We start from the raw sequence: 22,336 nt of genomic DNA on the forward strand, positions 1-22,336 counted from the left end.
TCAGGGCTGTTCTTGATCACTTTTAAGATCCTTTCCAACCCTAAGATTTTCAATCAGACTTAGAAAATATAAAATCATTTCCAACCCTAAGATTTTCAATCAGACTTAGAAAATATAAAATCATTTCCAACCCTAAGATTTTCAATCAGACTTAGAAAATATAAAATCATTTCCAACCCTAAGATTTTCAATCAGACTTAGAAAATATAAAATCATTTCCAACCCTAAGATTTTCCATCATACTTGGAAAACATAAAATTATTAGGCATCACTACAGTAGAGAATGCCACAAAGTAGCAGATTTTAGTGGACCTTCATCTGCAGAGAATTTAGTGTCTGTGGCTGCTAGTGGGTGTCTCCTGTGTGTAGTAGGAGAAGAATGGAGACCCCAGTAAAGATCCAAGATTCCCTGAGAAATAGATTCACAAGGAAGATTCTGGCCTCTAATAAAACTTAATGGTGATAGTGTGCATCTGTGAAGACTTCCTGTTAAGCTTCTTGCTTCTGGATGGGTAGATGAGAACAAACCCATATGCTACCTTTTTTTTAAATAAATTGTACAAGAAATAAAACCAAAGGAATTAACAGAATGATAAAAGGCTGCAATCTTCTCTCTAAGACCCTAGATTTAATACTTGCAGATAATTCAAACTATTTGATCCTTTGATAATGTATAATTTTCTCTACACTGGTAAATATTTATGCTGTTTATTGAATTACATTAAATGAAAGTTCTCAGGAAATTTTTTTCCCTTATTTCATGGGCTACCATATTCATTTTATTCATGCCCAGGACATGGGTCTTGATTTAAGCCCTTGTCTATTTGGGTAATAAGAAATCCTTTATGCTGGGCCAGGCGTGATGGCTTATGCCTGTTATCCCAGCACTTTAGGAGGTTGAGACAGGTGGATCACCTGATGTCAAGAGTTCAAGAACCAGCCTGACCAATATGGTGAAACCCCGTCTCTACTAAAAATACAAAAATTAGCCGGGTGTGGTGGCGTGCACCTGTAGTCCCAGCTACTTGGGAGCCTGAGACAGGAGAATTGCTTGAACCTGGGAGGCGAAGGTTGCAGTGAGCTGAGGTCGCGCCACTGCACTCCAACCTGGGTGATAGAGCAAGACTGTGTCTCAAAAAAAAAAAAAAAATCCTTTATGCTGCCACCCTGCTCATGTGCATGTGCTGAGGTCACTGAGACCCCAGCCATGGAGTTACCAGAGTGGCGTGGGGTTATAGGGGCATTGTTGTTCCAGAGATCCCTGAATAGTGAGGGGAGTGGTCAGTCAACACTTCTTCCCCCAAAAGCTCATGTCCTTATTGAGAAAGTTTCCATCTGTTCCAATCATGGTTCTGATGCCAATAGACTTTAAAACCTTCTCCTTCTCCTTCTTTCCTTTCACAGTATATTACATGTATGCCTGATGCCACTCGTTAGGCTTTGTAGTTATTATTTTGAGGTCTGCCCTTCTAAAGTGAAGCTGGAGGAATTCTGATAGCATACTTGTGATCCATACAGAACACCCCAGAGAGTCCACTCCACAAGTTCTAGATGCCAGATGATGATTTAAAACCCCCTCAGTCTGGGTTGAAGTTGAATGGTCCATTCTTCCTGAGATAACTGAGTTTCCAGCCTCCAGTACTCCTGCTGAAGTTCTCGGGATCATATAGACCTCTTTGCCACACAGGGAACACAAACAGGTTTTCCTTCTATGTAGGCAAAATAAAATTCAACTTACAGTGGGATAAGTTTGCTTAAGAAAAAAAAAAAAAAAAAACCTGACCCTTACATACAAATCCAATGATTGTCATTTTTTTAATAAGCATTTCAGAGGGTTCTGTTTTGTCAGGTGCTTTTTAAAAACAGCTGTTGTTGAATCTAAATGATGTGTCTGCTACTGGCAGAACAGAGACCATCCAGGTGACCATTTCTTCTCACCAAAGCCATTTATTCTCAGAGAGTGACTCTGTACCCGCCTGAACCTCTTTGCACTCTCCCCCACTTTGCCTCAGCCTTAGCAGGTGCCTTCTTATAACCCTTTCTCCTTCCTCCCTTTTCAGCCTCCTGATTAACGTTCTTTATTTTGTTTTCCCTTGGAACGATGGCACTTTCCCTGCTCCTGTGTTAATTTCTGTTCTTCTTTTCTGTTTCCACCGTGCCCTGCCCCTGACTCCTTGCTGCACAGAGCTTTTGTCTCCTGGTGTGCAGAGGTTGTCGTACCTGCGCACCAGCAGCCTCAGCCCCACCCACAGCGACTCCCGCCCCAACCCCCCTTTCCGACACCACTTCATTCCCCATATCAAAGGTAAGGAGGCAGGTTTCTCCAGGCAGCACCCTGCATAGTGGAGATTTATTAGCACCCTGGGAAGGCTAATAAGGTGTATCTCCAAGAGTTAGTGCCGAGCTTTTGAGCTCTCAGCATGCCTGCGTGTGTCATGACTATACCCAATAGTTGTCTTAGAATGGGCATAGCGTCTCTCGTTGGGAGAAATATGTCACTTCTAAGGGCTCTAGATGAAGAAGCAGGAAGTATGTTTAAGACCATAAAATTTATTATCCACTGCTTTGAAAAAAGAAAAAATATGTATATATATTATTATTTTGTTTTTGGATGTATTGAAACAAAATATAATATATATAATTGGAATATTTTCCTGGGTTCAATACGTAACAGGTCACAGCAAAACACAACAGTGTTTAGTAACAGATATACAAAAGTTGTCTTACAGGTGATAAACTATAACCATATTAACATGTTTGGGCAGCATTAAAAGATCTATGGCAACCTCAGTGTTTCTCCTTGAGCTGACTCAGAGCAGTCGTCTTTTGATTTGTCCTAACTCCCACATGATGGAGAAGAGAGGCTTTGCCTTCTGTTTTCTGTTCCTGCCTCACATGTCTGCCCCATCCCTTCGTTTTCATCATTGTCGGCAATGCTTCTGCAGCCATCCTCAGTTGGGACTCTCCACACTGGGGGAGCCGAGAGCCCTGACGAGGCTATGAAGGGGTCATAATTTCAAATTAAGTAGGAGTTCCTGGAATGGTGCGAACTTGATTTGAACCAAATTAACCAACAGTAATAGCTGAAGGATGGAGGAGGAGGCAAGCACAGATGTTATCACGGGTCTTAAAACAGTCCTAAAGGACTCTTAACCATGTGCTGCTCTGCGTGTCATATCCCTGATGCTTCCGTTGAGGAGCTTGTTCTGGTTTACTGAATTTTCGTTGTCAGTCTACCCAAGCTTTTTCTTTGTGCTCACTTGGTTGTTGAGTGGCTGAATCCTAAAAGGTACATGTACTGTACTTATCATTATGCAGTGATGCTAATTTCAGCATTCTCTGTGTTTTGAAAATAACATTGCTCATTGAAGCAATCGTGCTTATCAAAGACACACGTGCCTGGAGTTAAGGCACACGTGCCATTTGCCATTAGCAAATTTTTTGATAGGTACAACACTCTCTAAAACTCTTGACAGATTATTTTACTTAATTTTTTTTAATTTTTTTTTTATTTTTTTTGACACAGAGTCTTGCTGTGTCACCCAGGCTGGAGTACAATGGTGCAAACTTGGCTCACTGCAACCTCCGCCTCCCAGGCTCAAGCGATTCTTATGCCGCAGCCTCCTGAGTAGCTGGGATTACAGGTGTGCACCACCACACCCAGCTAATTTTTGTATTTTTGGTAGAGATGGAGTTTGGCTATGTTGGCCAGGCTGGTCTCAAACTCCTGGCCTCAAGTGATCCACCTGCCTTGACCTCCTAACGTGTGGGATTACAGGTGTGAGTTATCATGCTCAGCCAACAGATTATTTTAAATAATGAGTGCTAGTTAGTATTTTTGGGGAAAATTTTTATTTATAAAATGTCAAGATGATACTTTAGAGAATGTTTATAAAATCATAAAGAAATTATGCTGTTTTTTTTTTTTTTTAAAAAAAACCCTTCAGTTGTATATTTTAAAGAGACTTTACTATAGCAGCCATTAGTCAAATTAAGATTTTGGTTATTTCTGCTGAGGTGGGCAAATTGCTTGAGCCCAGGAGTTCAAGACCAGCTTGCGCAACATGGCAAAACCCTGTCTCTACCAAAAACATGAAAACAAAATTAGCTGGGCTTGGTAGTGCATGCCTGTAGTCCCAGCTATGCAGAGGTTGAAGCAGGATTGCTTGAGCCCAGGAGGTGGAGGATGCAGTGAGCCGAGATCGAGCCACTGCACTCCTGCCTGGGTGACACAGCAAAACCCTGTCTCAAAAAAAAAAAAAAAAAAAAAGAAAGAAAGAAAAAAAGATTTTGGTTATCTCTGATATTTAAGAAAAAATACATTATTGATTCATTAAAATGTAAACTTCCTCACTTGGCTATTATATGTTTCAACTTTTAGAGAGAGACTTTTTGTAGAAAGAAAAGTGTCACAGGCCCTATAAAGTTACACAGTTTGTACAAATAACACAGCACAAAGTGTCAATAGCTGGTCAGTGACTAATACTACCTCATGTCCATGAGTAGCCATGTGGACAGTTGAAAAGCCCATGGACACTGGAATCTTGGGTTCAGATATCTCCGTTACTTGCTAGCTGTGTGACCTTGGGCTGCTTATTTATCTATCCTGTTGAGTGTCACTTGCCTCCTCTATAAATCAGGAACAATGAGACTCCTACATCACCAGGTGAAGTATCTTGGTGTGGAGCGCACCCACCTTGGTCAGTGTGGTGCTCTTAAATTGCTTTTTTTTTGTTTTTTTGGAGACAGAGTCTCACTCTGTTGCCCAGGTTTGCATGCAGTGGCACGATCTCAGCTCACTGCAGCCTCCGCCTCCCGGCTTCAAGCAATTCTCCTGCCTCAGTCTCCCGAGTAGCTGGGATTACAGGCATGCGCCACCATGCCCGGCTAATTTTTGTATTTTTAGTTTCACTATGTTGGCCAGGCTGGCCTCAAACACCTGACCTCAAGTGATCTGGCCATCTCAGCCTCCCAAAGTGCTGGGATTACAGAATTGAGCCACCGTGCCTGATTTTAAATGGTTTTTGATGCCATCATTCTGTTCACTTTTCACAGCATTCTTGGGAAATGGACTCAGTGAGGAGACCAAATATGGAGGCCCTGGCTAAGTAACTGTCCAGGGGCTCACCTCTAGGACGTGGCAGTGCCTGGACTAGACCCAGGCCCCCTCCTCCCCAGGAACGCTCCTTCATATGAGGGCCATGCGTTTCAGTATAAATATGTGTGAAGATAATTTTTAAAGCACACTTTTATTTTTCATCCCTTTTAGCCAGAAAATTGCATTCTTATTGAGTCTTAGACCAAGAATTATCCTCAGTCATTTAGATCATAAAATTAAGAAATATTTACTTTTCCGTAGAAATATTAAATGATTATAAAAATTATGGCACCCCTATGTTCCTAAATGGTGCTTTATTAAAAATGTAAGGCCGGGCGCGGTGGCTCAAGCCTGTAATCCCAGCACTTTGGGAGGCCGAGACGGGCGGATCACGAGGTCAGGAGATCGAGACCATCCTGGCTAACACGGTAAAACCCCGTCTCTACTAAAAAATACAAAAACCTAGCCCGGCGACGTGGCGGGTGCCTGTAGTCCCAGCTACTCGGGAGGCTGAGGCAGGAGAATGGCGTAAACCCGGGAGGCGGAGCTTGCAGTGAGCGGAGATCGTGCCATTGCACTCCAGCCTGGGCGGCAGAGAGAGACTCTGTCTCCAAAAAAAAAAAAAAAAAAAAAAAAAAAGTAAATATACATTCTTTTCTGTTTTCAGTCTGCATTTGAAGTTTTTGACACCGTCAGATATTCTGGATTTAAATGATAAAAAGCGTTAGGCCAAAAGGAATTAGTGACCCTGAACTTAAAAACATCTAATAATCTCTCTCCCCTTGTCTTTTTACTAGACATGTGCCTATAGTTTGTTCATATGAAATAGTCTTTATGCTTCAGATGCAAAGTATAATGTACATAACAGTATATACTTAGTTTTTCAATCATAGATACATGGTGGAGATTTTGTACATTAAAGATATTGCTTTAAAAGCCTAGTGTATTTGGCTAAATGCCGATTCTCCAAGGAATTACATCTTAGTTATTTTGAAACACATGTGTCCTTTTACATGGAAGACCTCTCCGGCACTTAGAAATTTCAGAATAGGGGAAACCTAGAGCCATTGAGTAACATATCCAAGATACCTTTGAGATAAGTCAATGTCATCCAGGGTTTTTTGTGGCCCTTCATTGACTTTTATCTTGGAGCTTGTCTTGGAGCTTGAGGGAGTTTTTCTTGTTTGTTTGTTTTGTTTTGTTTTTAATGGATGTGAGCTGGGAGCTTGACCTAAGGTCGGATGTCCATCTCGGAGGCAGGGGGCGCCATTTGCCACTCTGGCAGCCAGAAGCCCAGCCTTCCATTGCCCAAGTCCACTTCCTGGTCCTTGTTTCTGCAGTGTGTGACCCAGGCCTGGGCTCACTGAGCTGAGGATGCCTGCATGATTGTAAAGCTGAGATGCACGGCACAGACTGTTTCTCTGCTTCACTGGCTTCCCCATTCATTTTCCATAACATCCATTGTTGGTTGGGTGTATCTTTATTTCTGTCCTCCAAACTTCCTTGTAGCCTCATTCTATCTTAGTATATCTTTGGGCCATTTGGACAACCTTATGCCTAGAGATTTGGAAAAACCATTTTCACTTTGTTTCGGGCTCTGTTTGTGAAGTGTCTGCTAAGTTTCTCTTCCTTCCCCTTTGAAATACTGCTAGACATGACATTCTGTGTCCATGAAGTATAAATTGGATTTCTGAGCAGGAGGGGTATATATATTAAATCTCTTTGAAAGGGATCTTTCCTCTTTTGCTATAAATACGAGTTGCCATGATGTAAATATATATTTGACACTTGCTGAAGGAAACTGTAACTCTTATTGACGCTTTAGACAAGAACCGGCAATCTTAAAACTGTCACAAAATTCTGGATGCTGCCAACTTATCTTAAGGCTCCCTCAAGATGTTCATTTATATTTGGGGATGTAAGCACTCTGAGTCCAGAAAGCTAGGCAGTGCTCCAACAGGTCCCCACAGCAGAATCGCACACCCCCATCTCTATTCACTTGTCTTAGAATTAGTCACTCGGGCTCTCATGGTGCCAAAAAGAAGAATGAAAGTGGAGACAGGCATTTAAATTTGTTAAGTACAGTGAGAGTCCTGTAAGTGAATGCACCCCCAAGGTCTAAAAAATTGGCTTACTAGGGTAATAGGAAAGGAGGTAAAACTGAAGGCCAAGAAATAGAAATAGAAACATAAATAGAAATATAGTAGCTTGTCACTACAATAGATACAGAACACTAGCAACTTAGGGTGGCCCAATCTGAGGACTTAAAGGAACAAAATAGCCATGAGTGTGAGAGAGATATATATATACTATTGTATTATACACAGATACACACACACACACACACACACATACACACACACAGTAGTTTTGTTTTTTGTTTTGAGACAGAATCTCACTTTGTTGCCCCGGTTGGAATGCAGTGCTGCGATTTCAGCTCACTGCAATCTCTACCTCCCAGGTTCAAACAATTCTCCTGCCATAGCCTCCTGAGTAGCTGGGATTACAGGTGCCTGCCATCAACACCCGGCTAATTTCTGTATTTTTAGAAGAGACAGGGTTTCACCATGTGGGCCAGGCCGGTCTCAAACTCCTGACCTCAAGTAATTCACCCGCCTCAGCCTCCCAAAGTGCAGGGATTTCAGGTATAAGCCATCATGCCCGACCTATTATTTTTAAAGAGTATCTTATTCTGGGTTGATAGATGATGACAATGATGGTGATAATAATGATATCTTCCAAATATGAGATTTCATCTGGTATGTCACAGATTGCTTTGTCTAAGTAAGGAACTATGCACAGATGACCTCTTAGGGCCCCCATCAGTTATTTCCTGCCGGGGTTGGGTTCAAAGTTTTATCATTTAAATAGGGAGTTGGCCAGGTGCAGTGGCTCATGCCTGTAATCCCAGTATTTTGGGAGGCCAAGGCAGACAGATCACTTGAGGTCAGGAGTTTGAGACCAGCCTGGCCAACATGATGAAACCCTGTCTCTACTAAAAATACAAAAATTAGTTGGGTGTGGTGGCACATGCCTATAATCCCAGCTACTTGGGAGGCTGAGGCAGGAGAATTGCTTGAACCTGGGAAGCAGAGGTTGCAATGAGCCGAGATCGCACCACTGCACTACAGCCTGGGCAACAGAGCAAGACTCTGTCTCAAAAAAATAAAAATAAAAATAAGGTGTTTAATTTAGAAAAGGGAAAGAGGCCTCTTCTTGAGAATTTTCCTTTTTGTTTAGAAATGCCCAAAATTTGTCATGCCTTTGGTATTTCAAGGGCTAAGAATTTGGTACCTAGAAACATTATCTATTCCAAAAACTTATTCCCCAGTGAGCGGTTGTGGTATGTGGAAAGCACATTCTGCAGAATTGCTGAGATGGGTGTGTCACTGGGTCTCCCTCTACCTGATTTTTAAAAATGCTTTGTGGGAAGTTTTAAATGATTATAGTTAAATCTACTTATAAAATTTGAACATACTAGTGTTTTTTTTTTTTTTTTCAAACAACTAGAGAGGTGAATGTTTGCTGAAGCCATCCAGCCTAATATAGAACCACACCCAACTGGTGACAGCATTCAGCCAGAAGCCACTCCTTGGGAATTCAGACAGCTACTCCATAACCTCTGAGAGGCTTTGATCATATTCAAGAAGTGAGGGGCTTCTAGAGGCACTGGCCACCAGAGGGTCTTGTTAATAGAAAGATTTTAATCCCTGGACAAATGTCTAATTCTAATAACCTTAAAGTTTGTGTCCTGCATATGCAGATATTTTTGTGTGTGCGTGACACGGGCTAATAATGATAAAAACTGATTTAATGGGGCTTCATTTGATTGTGTATTATAACCAAAACCTATGAGAACTTTCCTGGAAACATCTGATTTTCTACAAGGACAGTGGAGGTCGATGTGAAAGAACAAAAGCACGCAGCAGTGTGGTTCAGAAGCAGTAGCAAAAGTTGAGACCCGGTGTACCTTCTATCGAGAAAAGACCATAAGAATGATTCTGTTTTTCAGTTATGGATTACCCTTGTTAATAATTTCTAATGTTCATAGGATTAAATCATTTTTCTTCAGTGAAACAATTAAATTGGAGCTGTCAAGGATTGGCTGTAATGGGGAAGTTATAAAAGGGGTGATCCCGGTGCTGTATACAGTAGGTCTTTACTTATCATCATCAGTAGGTTCTTGGAGACTGTGATTTAAGAGAATTGATATATTAAAATAAGAGTCTAGTTTTTCCCCTCATCAATGTTGTGATGAAACTAGGTTGAAATAAACAACGTTCTTCAAGGACCTGCTGTATGTTATTTTGCTTAAAATTGCAGTTTCCAATAACCTATTGATGTTAAGTGAGGACTTCACTACACTAGCATCTAGCTTCCTTTAATTTAGAGATTAGAGAAAATTGATGGTGAATCTTGCCATGGTGCTTGCTAAATCAGGCCAATAAATAGCTGTGGAGGTAATTAATTGGCCTCCTTCAATCATTCATTCACAGACATTTATTAAGCACTTACTCCTGGCCAGGCGATACACTGAGCACTGATGATGATAAATGAGACCGAGTTTTAATTCAGCAACAGGTTTAAAACACTATTTCCTTCTAAATGCAAATCAAAATCTTCCTTCCCCTGTTTTCCTCTGTGCTTTTTATACTCATTTTTTCCTGATGTGAACTAGTTATTTCTCTTTAGAAGAGGGTTAAATGAGATAACATTTTTATAAATTAGCTTAATAGGTCAATTGTAAGGGATGATATTTCACAATTTTGGGGAACTAATATATGACTTAAATAATAAAGTCAACATTATAACATATTTGGGGCTGGATGCTAAACCGACTCTTGAGAAGAAAAAACAGAAGTTTCAGAACACCAATAACCAAAAGCCAGGAATGTAAATTCGACTCAGTAACAGACACAGATCCCATATTTGGAATATCTTACTGCCCATTTAGTGTAGATCTATACTCTGGTTACTTAAAAATGTATATGCTGAGACATTAAAATTCTCTTTTTTTTTTTTTTTTTTTTTTTTGAGACAGAGTCTCGCTCTGTCGCACAGGCTGGAGTGCAGTGGCTGGATCTCAGCTCACTGCAAGCTCCACCTCCCGGATTTACGCCATTCTCCTGCCTCAGCCTCCCGAGTAGCTGGGACTACAGGAGCCCGCCACCATGCCCGGCTAGTTTTTGCATTTTTTAGTAGAGACGGGGTTTCACTATGTAAGCCAGGATGGTCTCGATCTCCTGACCTCGTGATCCGCCCGTCTTGGCCTCCCAAAGTGCTGGGATTACAGGCGTGAGCCACCGCGCCCAGCCAACATTAAAATTCTCTTAAATGTATTTTAGAACTCTAAAAATTGACACCTTTCACACTTGACTGGATAGATTTAGAAAAATTTGCCCTGAAGCAACTGGCCAGAGCTCTATTTTCTGATGATCTATGATTTATTTAAAATTATTAGTGTTAATAGATAAATAAATTGAACTTTATCAAAATTTTTAAACTTTTGTGTTTCAAAGAATTCCACCAAAAAAGTGAAACGACAGCCTATAGACTGGGAGAAAAATCTTTGCAAATTCATATTATTTCTGATAAGAGACCCGTATCCAGAATATATAAAAAGCTCTTACAACTCAATAGTAAAAAGCAATTACCACTACTAATTTATTGAGCTTTAATAGTCCTACATCTTCTGGTGTCTTCCTGAGACAAATGTTTGCCCAGACATAGGGTAGGAGGACAATTTAGGCCAGTTGAAAATCTCTTTCTAATTTTGCACAAGCTGAATCAGTTCATCCCGGCCATTCTCCTGGTCAGAAGGGAGTGATGGTGGATATGGTGGCACTTAAGGCTTTTGCAGCTACCTCTTTGCTCTTTTCTGGCCTGGTCCCTGTTCTCTCCTCCAAGTGCACCATGCTGTCCAGACAAGGTGGCCAGTCCTGTTGCTCCCCCAGACCACATCATTCTCATGACATTCTAGCCCTTTCTCATGACATTGCAGCCCTCTGGAATATGGACTTCCCACCCTCCCATTCACCTGCCCGCTCACCTGGTGAGCTTACTCTTTGATGCCCAGCTCAAACCTAGCTTGAAGAATTGGTGGCACCTTCATCTGAGTGTCATAGCATTTTTCTTATACCTCAGAGTAAACAATTACATGTCATTATATGGTATTTAAGTCTGTCTCCTTAGATAGCCCCTAAGTCCCTTGAGGACAGGGAGTGTATCTCATTCATCTATTTGTCCTCAGTAGTACTCAGTGCCCAGCCATAGTAGGTGTTCAATAAATGTTTCAGTGATTGAATCATTGGCCTGGGTGGAGCCTCATCTTTGAAGTGAAAGGTGGGGAGAGGTATAAATGGTTGCGAAATACCTGGCTATACGGGTCTGACTCTATCTTGTATATTTCAAAGTGAGGAAAACAGAAACATGCTGCAATTGAAGGCACTTTGTATTCCTAAGGGGAAGGACTTGGTGACCACACAGGTTCCCAGACTTAACCTTCAGATCGGAGAAACCTCTGCTAATTGCCAGCTGCTGCCATCATGCTTGAGAGTGATTTGTATTTGGGTTTGCCTAGCCCGCTCCTTTACACGCTTGGGATTTAACCATCTGACAACTGATCCTGAATCCTGAGCAAGCAGCTTTCCATCCCTTCCAATGTCCGCTCCCTCTAATCGATTTGCTGCGAGCCCACAGCTTTCAATGCATGCCATTGGAATGACGCACCTGACCGCTAGCTGCTTCTAACCCAGCTCCACCTGAGTTCAAATCTCTGTGATGGAAAACTAAACCTGATATCACCTTTGCAAGTCAAGTTGATAAATTGAGTGTGTTTCTTTTGTTTCTCCTTTTTGATGAACCTCCTTCCGGTCTGTTGTTTTGAATTTTTATTACGCTTGCTTTGTTTTCTTTGTTTCTCTCTCCCTTCTCTCATTTTGTTTTTTCCATTCTTCTCATTGGAGGCAATGAGCCGTCCAGCGGCCGGAACTCCCCTCTCCCTTACCGGCCAGACAGCCGCCCTCTAACTCCAACTTACGCTCAGGCCCCTAAACATTTCCATGTTCCAGGTAGGAGCTGACACAGTCTGTGTCTTGGTGTCCTGTCACAGTGTAGAATGTAGCCTTGTAACCTCGTCTCGTCTCATCTCTCATGCTCTTTTAATTGGGATGCACAGTTAACAAACCCTAAATTGCAGGATCTGACCTAGGGGGCCTTTCAAAAGTTTTATGTGTTAAATGCCAGGATTACCTTGAAGGTTTATGTTTTCTCAAATAATTTTTGAAGAGTGTGGGTGATGGGTAAAAGCAGTTGAGTTGTGTTGTTTTGCTTTTTAGTAAAATTTTCATTGCACCATTTGATCATTGCCTTCTGAGGTGCCTTTCTGTGGTTTGCTGTCATTGACTAATTATAGCAATGGCAATCTAGTTATCTTCCCGTCCAAAAGATTGAACCACAGTATCACCTGAGAGAATACTTTTCTATTTCCTGTTTTTCTCTAACGTGGAGACTTTCTCCAAGGACTTTTCAGAAAGATGTAGAATTGGGTGAATTGGTTGGTCTTTCTGCAGCGCATCATAGACTAGCCACCTCCACAGCCCATGAAGATATCTTGCAATTTAGGCTTGGTGCTGCAAGCTTTGCTCTAGTAGTCACAAGCATTTGCTGTCATAATACAAATAGTAATTTGACATCAGAAACTGAAATAATCAGAGCCCATTAATATCATATCTTAATGTTTAGAATCAGCTCACTTTGTAAGGACAGGATTAGCTGTCAGAGGTAATAATATTATATTTCTACCAGCAGTTTATTGTTTTTTGCTTTGTTTAGCTACTGAAAGTAGTTTAATAAATTACCCACTATATTAACGTAAGTGTACATATTTAGAATCTATAATCATTTTTTTTCTTTCGCTTCTCAACTTAATAAAACAGAGGAAAGTTCACTGAGCTTTATATCACTTAGTTGGGACTGTCCTTTCTAAAAACGTTTAATTGAATCTTGAAAATTAATGTCCTATATTTGGGATTTTTCACATAAAAATGCCCCACCAAGATACAGTGCCCACGGTTCTGGGGAAACAGAAACCTTTTGAAATTTCCTGAGTATTTATAGTTAAAGCAAAATGGTTCCATAATCCAATGGGGTCTTGTAAAATATATAAATAGTGTTTCGCATCTCTTTTCTTTTTCATTCATTCATTCTTTTTTAAAAAAAATTGGCCTGTATAAATTAGGATTTGTTGAACATCCCGTCAGTACACAAGGCTAGCCTTGAACATAAAAAGTTTCTATGTCTTTTTTTTTTTAAAAAAAAAAAAAACCTTTTGATTTTTCTACATTGCTTTCCACTGTTCCACTCATTAGTTGAAAAGTAAATTGAGCCACTGGTATCTACTGGGGGCTCAATTTCTAGACAGTAGCAATTTGGGGATTTCCCCCAAACTGGTTATGTCTTTCTCACCATAAGAGTACCTCCACTGCTTGCATTTCTTCCTGTTTTAATCCCACTTTCAATGAAGTGTGTATTTGAAATAAATGGCTCATGAGTTAATCACATCTTTATATATCCTAAGATGTATTACAAAGGCTTCCATAACACTTGCATATAGTAAGCCACTCATTTCTATAATTTTTCTTCCAATAAACTCAATCTTTGTAATACAGAAATTAACCTTCTGGATTATTTTTGTTCAAGATCTTCAGTTTGATTTGCCGTTTGGTTGATCTGTTTTTCCCATCGCTGAACTGGTTCCCATAATCACACACCTTTGCTTTTCATTTCCACAGATCAAGGGATCAACATTTACCGAAAACCACCCATCTACAAACAGCATGGTAAAACCCGCTTTCCTCTGCGTAGCTTTTAAATAGCAAAGTCAGCCGAACTTCTCCTTGCTGTCCTCTGAAAGGCTTTTCCTGCTGCTGCTTTTGAGAGTAAAACTGGTGCATCCAGCATATTATGCCTTTCTGGTCTACTAAGATGTAAATATTGTGAAATTGATTTTCCTGGATGGAGAGCACTTAGCTTGATTAGAAAGCTTCTAACTTGTTTCTGAGCCCATCAAACCATGTGTCATTCCATTCCTAGAGAGGGGGAAGTACTGGTCACACAGCAACTCACAAACATCCTAGCAAGACTTTTTTATATTTTGCCATCAAATATAGTCACCCTTTAAAATAATTTTGATGAGACTAATTTAAACTAGTGAAAAATCAGCCACCTAGAAAAACTAATTTGACTGAGCCTACATCAACTTGGCTGTCCAGGTCTCCGGTTTCTTATTGGGTATGAAGATGTCTGCACAGTGGAGTGGACAGGATACAAGCTAACACAGAGGTCGAGGCCCTGGTCCCACTTTCTCCCTGAATGGCTCTGTGACGTCATTTCTCTGTGCTTCAGTTTTCTCTTCTGTAAAAACCAGTTAGTTAGATCAGTTTGTCTCTGAACTTCCTGCAAACTAAGAATCACTAATGTGTATGTATAATTCAGTTTTCCTTTTTTTAACTCAGGAACTCACATGACTTTATGTAAATCACATTTTCCTCCACCGTTATTAAGTCTCTATAGATATATTGACCATAAATCTTTGTGAAAAGATATCCAAAGCTGGTCTTCAGGTGATTTCAGAAAATTCTACACAAATTGTGCCTGGAAATTTGAAGGCTGCCTTTAGAATCCAGCTGACGTACATGAGTCCTTAAGAGTTAGGATAACATGAGGCCAGGTGCAGTGGCTCACACCTGTAATCCCAGCACTGTGGGAAGCCGAGGCGAGTGGATCATTTGAGGTCAGGAGTTCGAGACCAGCCTAACCAACATGGTGAAACCCTGTCTTCTGTATTAAAAATACAAAAAAAATTAGCTGGGCATGGTGGCACACACCTGTAATCTCAGTCACTTGGGAGGCTGAGGCAGGAGAATCACTTGAATTCAGGAGGCAGCGATTGCAGTGAGCTGAGATCACACTACTGCACTCTCCAGCCTGGGTGACAGAACGAGAGTCTGTCGCCCCCCTCCAAAAAAAAAAAAAAACAAAACAAAAAGAAAGAAAGAAAAGAAGGAAGAATTAGGATGACGTGAAAATCAAATAACATTGAAAATGCACAAGGAAAAAACTTTTAGGCCAGAATCAGGAAGACAAAGAGAAATGTATATATCATAATGGTTCTAGAGCTTTGATTTTTTTTCTCATCTTTTTTTTTTTTTTTGAGGTTTTAAACCATACGCTTGCTTTTTAAGTTTGTTAACATTGTTTTTGTTTTTGTTTTTTATGGTTTAATGTCTTTCCACACACTCATTAACATGTGAATGTTTAACTACTGACTTCACCAATTCTAATGCGTAAGTACTGTTTGAAGTCATCCTTTTGTTATTAATGTAAGAATAAAATTATCAGAGTTTGATGTGTCAACTTAGAGACTTTGAAAAATCCTATCTTTAGGTCCTCCTCTCTGAACAAAAATAATCAAATAATTAAAATTTAAGGAGATTGGATAATGTTAGATTATTTGTTTGGAAGGAATTAGTTGACTTCTTTTCATAATATTTACTTTGACTGAAATCTTTCAGTCTGTTGTAATTAATTAAAAATAGCCCAGCCAGAGCAGTGCTTTCCAAGGGATGTTTTTGCAAAACAGCCATTCCATGCCAAAGAAATAGTTGTTATGCCCAAAACTGGTGTCTGTGCCCTGATGCATTTGAGAAGGGCTAGATTTAATTAAAGTCACATTTGTTCTTCATAATGCAGAACTTCTGAGAACTTCTTATATGCTAACATGTTTTGTCCATCTTTAAAAAGGGGATTTTGTATGTAGTGTTTTCCAAGTTAAAATGTTTTTCTCATGAGGTTAGAGATTCAGAGAAACACTGTTTAATGCCTGGCCAAGACTTTACCTCCTAAACTGGGCACAGTGGCCTGCACCCATAGTCTCAGCTACTTGGGAGGCTGAAGTGAGAGACCCACTTGGGTGCAGGAGTTAGAATCCAGCCTGCACAACATAGCAAGACCCTGTCTCCGAGGAAGGGGGAAAAGACTACCCTTTTGCACTGGGTGACCTTGGTTGAGTTATTTAAGCAAATTGAGACCCAGAAGGTTACTCAAAAAATGGAGGACTTAGAGCTGAAGATTCAAAAGGTTATTTCCAGATTTTAAATATGTAAGCCCAGAAGAAAACAGTTATTGAAGGCATTATAAATACATTTTGAAATATTTAGTGTCATCCCTGGCCAATTTGCAAAATTAGCCAGAATCAGGGACTGTCCATTTAACCTGGTTTGTTTTGCTCCATCTCTGTAGGTTAGATTTGGGGCTCTAAGCTGTGACTCCTCCTCTAAGCATAGCCATTAAGAACTTTGTGAACTAATATTGCTGTTAGTTTGGCTTTTGTTGTTTTAAAGTTGGATACCTCACTTGTGTGCACAGACCTTTGAACAAAACAATGAGTGGGAATGGCAAACATAAGTTTCAATGCCAAATTCCTGCAAGCTGAAAGTGGATTTTCCAATTTCCATTTCTCCTAGGACTCAAGGACACATGTATTTAGTATATAAGGATTAGAATGAAGTGGACCAGACCAGATGTGGTGGCCCACGCCTGTAATCCCAGCACTTTGGGAGGCCGTGGCGGGCAGATCACCTGAGGTCAGGAGTTCGAGACCAGTCTGGCCAGGAGAAACCCTGTCTCTACTAAAAATGCAAAAATTAGCTGGGCATGGTGGTGCATGTCTTTAATCCCAGCTACTTGGGAGGCTGAGGCAGGAGAATCCCTTGAACCCGGGAGACGGAGGTTGCAGTGAGCCAAGATTGCGTCACTGCACTCCAGCCTGGGCAACAGAGTGAGACTCTGTCTCAAATAATAATAATAAAAAATAATAAAAGAATGAACTGGACCAATATATTTTGGCTTCTTGCCCAAAGATGCAAAGCCAGCCAACCCTCTAATGATTAACAACTGCAGTCAAGTGAGAGCATCATGCTTTCAACTTAGCTCTTTAATTTTAGATTACTAATTACTCTAGGAGAGTGTTGTCCACTGGAACTTTCTCTGAGGATGGAAATGTTCTATATCTGCACTGGCCAGGACAGTAGGCACTAATCACATGTGACTACTGAGCAATTGAAATATGGCTAGTGAAACTGAGGAGCAGAATTTTAATTGTATTAATTTTTTGTTGTTGTTTAAATAGCCTCATCTAGCTTGTGCTGGGCAGCACTCTAGAATAGGATTTTTCAGATGTAGAACATGTGTAGGATGAAGCTTTGCTTCGGACGTAAAGTAAGGAAAATGAGTTGACTTGTCAATAGGTACCTCTGAGTGACTGGGCCATGGATAATGGTAATAAACAGAACTTTCTGGAACTGAAACTTTTGCCAGAGAACAAGAAAACTATATAAGTGGGGCTGTACCACCATTGTCTTACAGACCAATAGCTAAGCACCCCCTGATTCCCATCTAGATGCAGCTGCCTTGGCAGCCCAGAGCAAGTCCTCAGAAGAGATCATCAAGTTTTCCAAGTTCCCAGCAGCCCAGGCACCAGACCCCAGCGAGACACCAAAGATTGAGACAGACCACTGGCCTGGTCCCCCCTCATTTGCTGCCGTAGGTATGCAACTGTCACGGCTAAGTCAAAGGGACAAACTGCTAAGAGAGCTCAAGATGAGATGCTTAAAAACATGCAAGAAAATGTATCCTATCGTGAAGATTTTTAAGAAAAGTATGACCAAGAGATAGCATAGTGAAAAGAGCTAACGTGGTATTAACTTGTTGTACAAAACGCTTAAAAGTTACAAAAACACATCCACCAGAGTCTTGTTCTAACTAAACCCACTGGGATCCAGAACTGGTCTAAAACCAATGGTTTGCATGGACTCTCAGAGTTAATACTGCAAAATCAATAACTCTGTTGAACATAGTTGAGCCAAAGCCTTATAGCAAGAACATTGTTCTATATAATTAGAGTCTAGTGGGTGAATTTACCAAATGTTTGTAGAAGCATGACTTCTTTCAGTTAAATTTGTTTTAGACTATTTCTGGGTTGTAGTTATAATTCTTAACAACCAATCTTAACACTGAAGCACTTACATTTTTCTTGTGAGATCATGTTCTCCATCATGAAAAAGGGCTATTGCAGAGTAGTGGGTGTTCTGAAATATTACTTCTGTGAAGTTATGTGATTTTACATCTACCATTTTCATGAATTCTGTGCTAAAATGTCATATTTCAGCTGTTTCATTCTTTGCTTCATGCTTTGCAATTATGTCTGTGTCTTTACTATATTGTCAGTAGTGAACCCACTCGGCCTAAAAAGAAGTATTAGCAAACCCAGAAACTAATACTGAAAATTTAGCGAGTCAGCTTTACAAGGATATGATCTTATCACACTTCTGTTGACAACCTAAAAGGCCTTCAATTTTCCAAAATGTCCTAATCTTCATTGTGCTATTTTTTATCAAGATATTTTTGGAATATCTTTCACAAGCAATACAAGTGGATTTTAAATCAATTGATATTTATAGAAAGAGTTTAAGGAAAATCTACCTCCTAAGTTCATTATTCACAAGTGTTCTGTACATTATGTTAATGAAATTTATCTAGTCCTTGCAAACTTGTGCCTATTGATTTTCATTAGTGTAAACGAAAGAGAGAAACTTCACATTGACATTTATAATTGTAAGGACTAAGAACCAGTCATCAGCTTTCCTATGCCAGTCCATGCCCTTCAGGAAGTTCTTGAGGCCTTGAGGTTGCTAGTTTAGTAAATTGCTTACTAGGACATTAAAGCAGCTACATTTTGGAAAGAGGAAGAATTAAGTTTTTGTTGTTGAATTTATTATCGCTAAGTAGTTTAAAGCTCTTTTGGATTCCAAAAGGAGGAAAATTTCAGGTCCATTAATCAAAATGCTGAAAACTAGGACTATTAGTTAAAGTTTATTTTGATTAGATTAGCAAACTTTCCTGTTTCCTCCCACAGCCAGATTAATCCAAGCAATTTAGGAAAAACAATAATTATCTTAACCTCCCAACCATTCAGACAGATTCCTCCTTTCCTTTCCCTGTCTCCCCTTTTCCAGAAAGCTAAAACATTGCAGACGATTTACTATATTGTTCCAAAGTAAAATTATGCCTGTATTAATGCTTTTTATTTACCTATTAGTATAAAATTCTTTTGTGACCATTTTTCAAAGGATGAGAAAAAACATTAGAGACCCATTTCTTGAAAGAAATAATAAAAGTATGCTTTTTATTGAATTTACTAAGAGTAGAAGACAGAGTAATAGTATTATGAAGTTCTAAATGTTCAGAAAAAGAGAAAACTACAAGATTTGAACACATGTCACAAAACAATGACTATCTTACCTATCTGTTGGTATGTAGATAAATTTGCATTTCTTTCTATTTGAAAATTGAGGCTGGGCGTTGTGGCTCACACCTTTAATCACAGCAGGAGGATTAGTTGAGCCCTGGAGTTTGAGATCAGCCTGGGCAATATAGTGAGACCATGTCTCTACAAAAATATTTAAAAATCAGTAGGGTGTGGTGGCATACACCTGTGGTTGCAGCTACCCAGATGGGTGAGGTGGGAGGATTGCTTGAGCCTGGAGGTGGAGGCTGCAGTGAGCCATGCTTGCATCACTATACTCCAGCCTGGGCAACAGAGTGAAACCTTGTCTCAATAAAGAAAGGAAAAAGCAAATTGACTTCAAAGACATCAAAATAACAACTGGAGATGCCCTTCCCATTTGCTAAAGTGATCTCTGACCAGTAGACTTAGACTAAGTTGCAATGGCAAACCCAGTTCTAATTGAGCAGGGAAGCCTAAATTCAGGCCTTCCTTGCATTACACATTGACCTGGCTTGTCACACAGGGCCATTTTCTTGAGAAACCAGTCAGTAGTGCTGAATTGGTGGCAGGCATTTTTTTTTCTTCTGTTGTTTACTTAAAAGCGTTAAAGTCTACTGCCGACCTTGCCAGCTTAACAAATTGAACACAGATGGACTAGCCCGTTAAGATTCCCTTGTCTTGGGACTGATGTGAGAAGTTGTCTTTGCTATGGAATTAGGACCTGACATGAGACGCAGATCTAGTGGCAGAGAGGAAGATGACGAGGAACTTCTGAGACGCCGACAGCTTCAAGAAGAGCAATTAATGAAGGTTTGTCCTTAAACTACCTTGCTGCTGTCTTCAATTCTAGTTACATAAGATCTGTATTTTTTGAATGACTACTACGTATAAACCCCCTAGATAAGCAAGAGGTGGTCCCATTCTTCAAGGGGCTTGAAGTCTGGCAGGCAAAGCAAGACAGGTATCTGTTAATAGTAAATGGAATATGGCAGAATACGTGCTGGGCTCTAGATGCTAGAGGTCAGAGGGGCGTGGAAGGTTTGGGTTTTTGTGGGAAGGAAAGTGAGACCACATGGGGGCGTGTGTACAGCGCATGTGTTGAAAGGCTGCTGGAGGGCCAGGTAGAGCAAGCTGGTATCCACCCAGGTAGTGCCACACCTTCCTTCCCTCGTGCAGTTCTGCTGAAGGAGTGATTGTGGGATTGAACATTTCTCCAAGTCTTTTCCCAGGATATGGGCCAGGAGAAAAGGAATGAAAGGAACTGCCACCATGAAGGGGTCCTCTTCATACCCTCCTTCCTGTGGCAACGGCCTGCAGCAGCCCAGGAGGACAGTCAGTTATAAACTCTCCCACCAATCAAGAGGCTGCTGAATCCTTTGAAATGATGTTTTCTAAGCATATAGGAAATGTACGTGATATTAGTCAAAGGATACAAAGTTGCATTTATAGTATGATCTCAGTTTTATATGTGTGTATACAAAAATACTAGATAGATATAAATCCAAAGATAGTGTTATTTCTGAGTGACATACTATGGGTTACTCTTTTCTTCTAGATTTTCCAAAATCTGTAAAATTGGCATGTATTACCTTTATTTCTTGTTTTTAAACAAATCAAGGCAATTTCTTTTCCAAGCATACCATCCCCAGTCTTCCCTTCCCACATCAAAAATCCACACGCACTCACACATGCCTTTTGAGGTCTCCTGGCTCTTTAGGGAAAGCAGAGGAAGGAAAACATTCTTCTAACATAGAGCCTGACTTAGGGAAATGGAGCTTTGAAACTGAAAGGGCTAAGAAGGTTTAGGGTCCCAAACTTGACATACCTCTTCAGGAACTACCAGGCTCTGGGGCCACATGCATTGAGGCCCTCCAGCATGAGGAACTTCTTGTGGGATCTGCTACAAAGAAACTGTAGCTCCATGAAAGTAATTGGAGTCTTTGCTTTCTTTTTTTTTTTCTTTTTTCTGTGAATAGCTTAACTCAGGCCTGGGACAGTTGATATTGAAAGAAGAGATGGAGAAAGAGAGCCGGGAAAGGTCATCTCTGTTAGCCAGTCGCTATGATTCGCCCATCAACTCAGGTGAGCAGCAAAGCCCCCAACCTTCCCTGATTTGAGAGCCAGCCACCTGCCTGTCAGGAACCTGCCTCTGACTGTTCACTTGTGGCGGAACCTACAGAGTATTCCCCGGGAAAGGAAGTGTGGGAAACCCACTCCATGTCAACTGAGCTCATAAGCATGTCATGGGTCTTCCATAAATGTGTGAGTTTCCTTTCTTCTGGAAATAGGTGAGCCCTTGGAGGTTCTCCACATCCATGAAGGTCAATCCCCATATGCTAGATTTGTCTTCTAGAACACTCATCTCCAAGGGAAGCAGCAAGAGGAAATCCTCTAAAAAACATGATGCTTTTTTTTTCTTTTTTTTTTTTTTGAAGATAACATGAATAAGACATTTTCTAAGCATTATGATTTTACATTAATATATTCAATAGAGGCCGAGTGCGGTGGCTCACACCTGTAATCCCAGCACTTTGGGAGGCCAAGGCGGGCGGATCACGTGAGGTCAGGAGTTCGAGACCAGCCTGGCCAACTGGCGAAACCCTGTCTATACTGAAAATACAGACATTAGCCAGGTGTGGTGGTGGGCTCCTGTAATCCCAGCTACTCAGGAGGCTAAAGCAGGAGAATTGCTTGAACCTGGGAGGCAGAGGTTGCAGTGAGCTGAGATCACACCATTGCTATCCAGCCTGGGCAACAAGAGTGAAACTCCATCTCAAAAAAAAAAAAAAAAAAATCTTCAATACAAGAACTGAGGATGAACAGTGTTTTTAATACTTTTGAAGAAGATGACTTATATACTGGGCTGAAATAGTCTATCAGTGTATTTTCCC

The 22,336-nt window shown here is 40.5% G+C and overlaps 1 protein-coding gene across 21 annotated transcripts in view; it reads left to right on the plus strand.

Annotated features, from left to right (window-relative positions):
• The window catches only part of LOC105467111 (actin binding LIM protein 1), a 389,869-nt gene that overhangs the window by 355,065 nt on the left and 12,468 nt on the right, over nucleotides 1-22,336 (plus strand). For 8 of the 21 annotated variants that reach the window (XM_024788343.2, XM_071069075.1, XM_024788338.2 and 5 more), the window contains 6 exons: nucleotides 2,186-2,305; nucleotides 12,064-12,168; nucleotides 13,891-13,938; nucleotides 17,559-17,705; nucleotides 20,164-20,255; nucleotides 21,422-21,527. In XM_024788343.2, coding sequence (XP_024644111.2) covers nucleotides 2,186-2,305; nucleotides 12,064-12,168; nucleotides 13,891-13,938; nucleotides 17,559-17,705; nucleotides 20,164-20,255; nucleotides 21,422-21,527 — 618 coding nt within the window. The remainder of the gene's footprint in view (nucleotides 1-2,185; nucleotides 2,306-12,063; nucleotides 12,169-13,890; nucleotides 13,939-17,558; nucleotides 17,706-20,163; nucleotides 20,256-21,421; nucleotides 21,528-22,336) is intronic. The other 13 variants (XM_011716634.3, XM_071069072.1, XM_011716544.3 and 10 more) reach the window with 7 other exon arrangements.

This window comes from Macaca nemestrina, chromosome 9 (assembly GCF_043159975.1).
Source record: "Macaca nemestrina isolate mMacNem1 chromosome 9, mMacNem.hap1, whole genome shotgun sequence".
Lineage (NCBI taxonomy): Eukaryota > Metazoa > Chordata > Mammalia > Primates > Cercopithecidae > Macaca > Macaca nemestrina.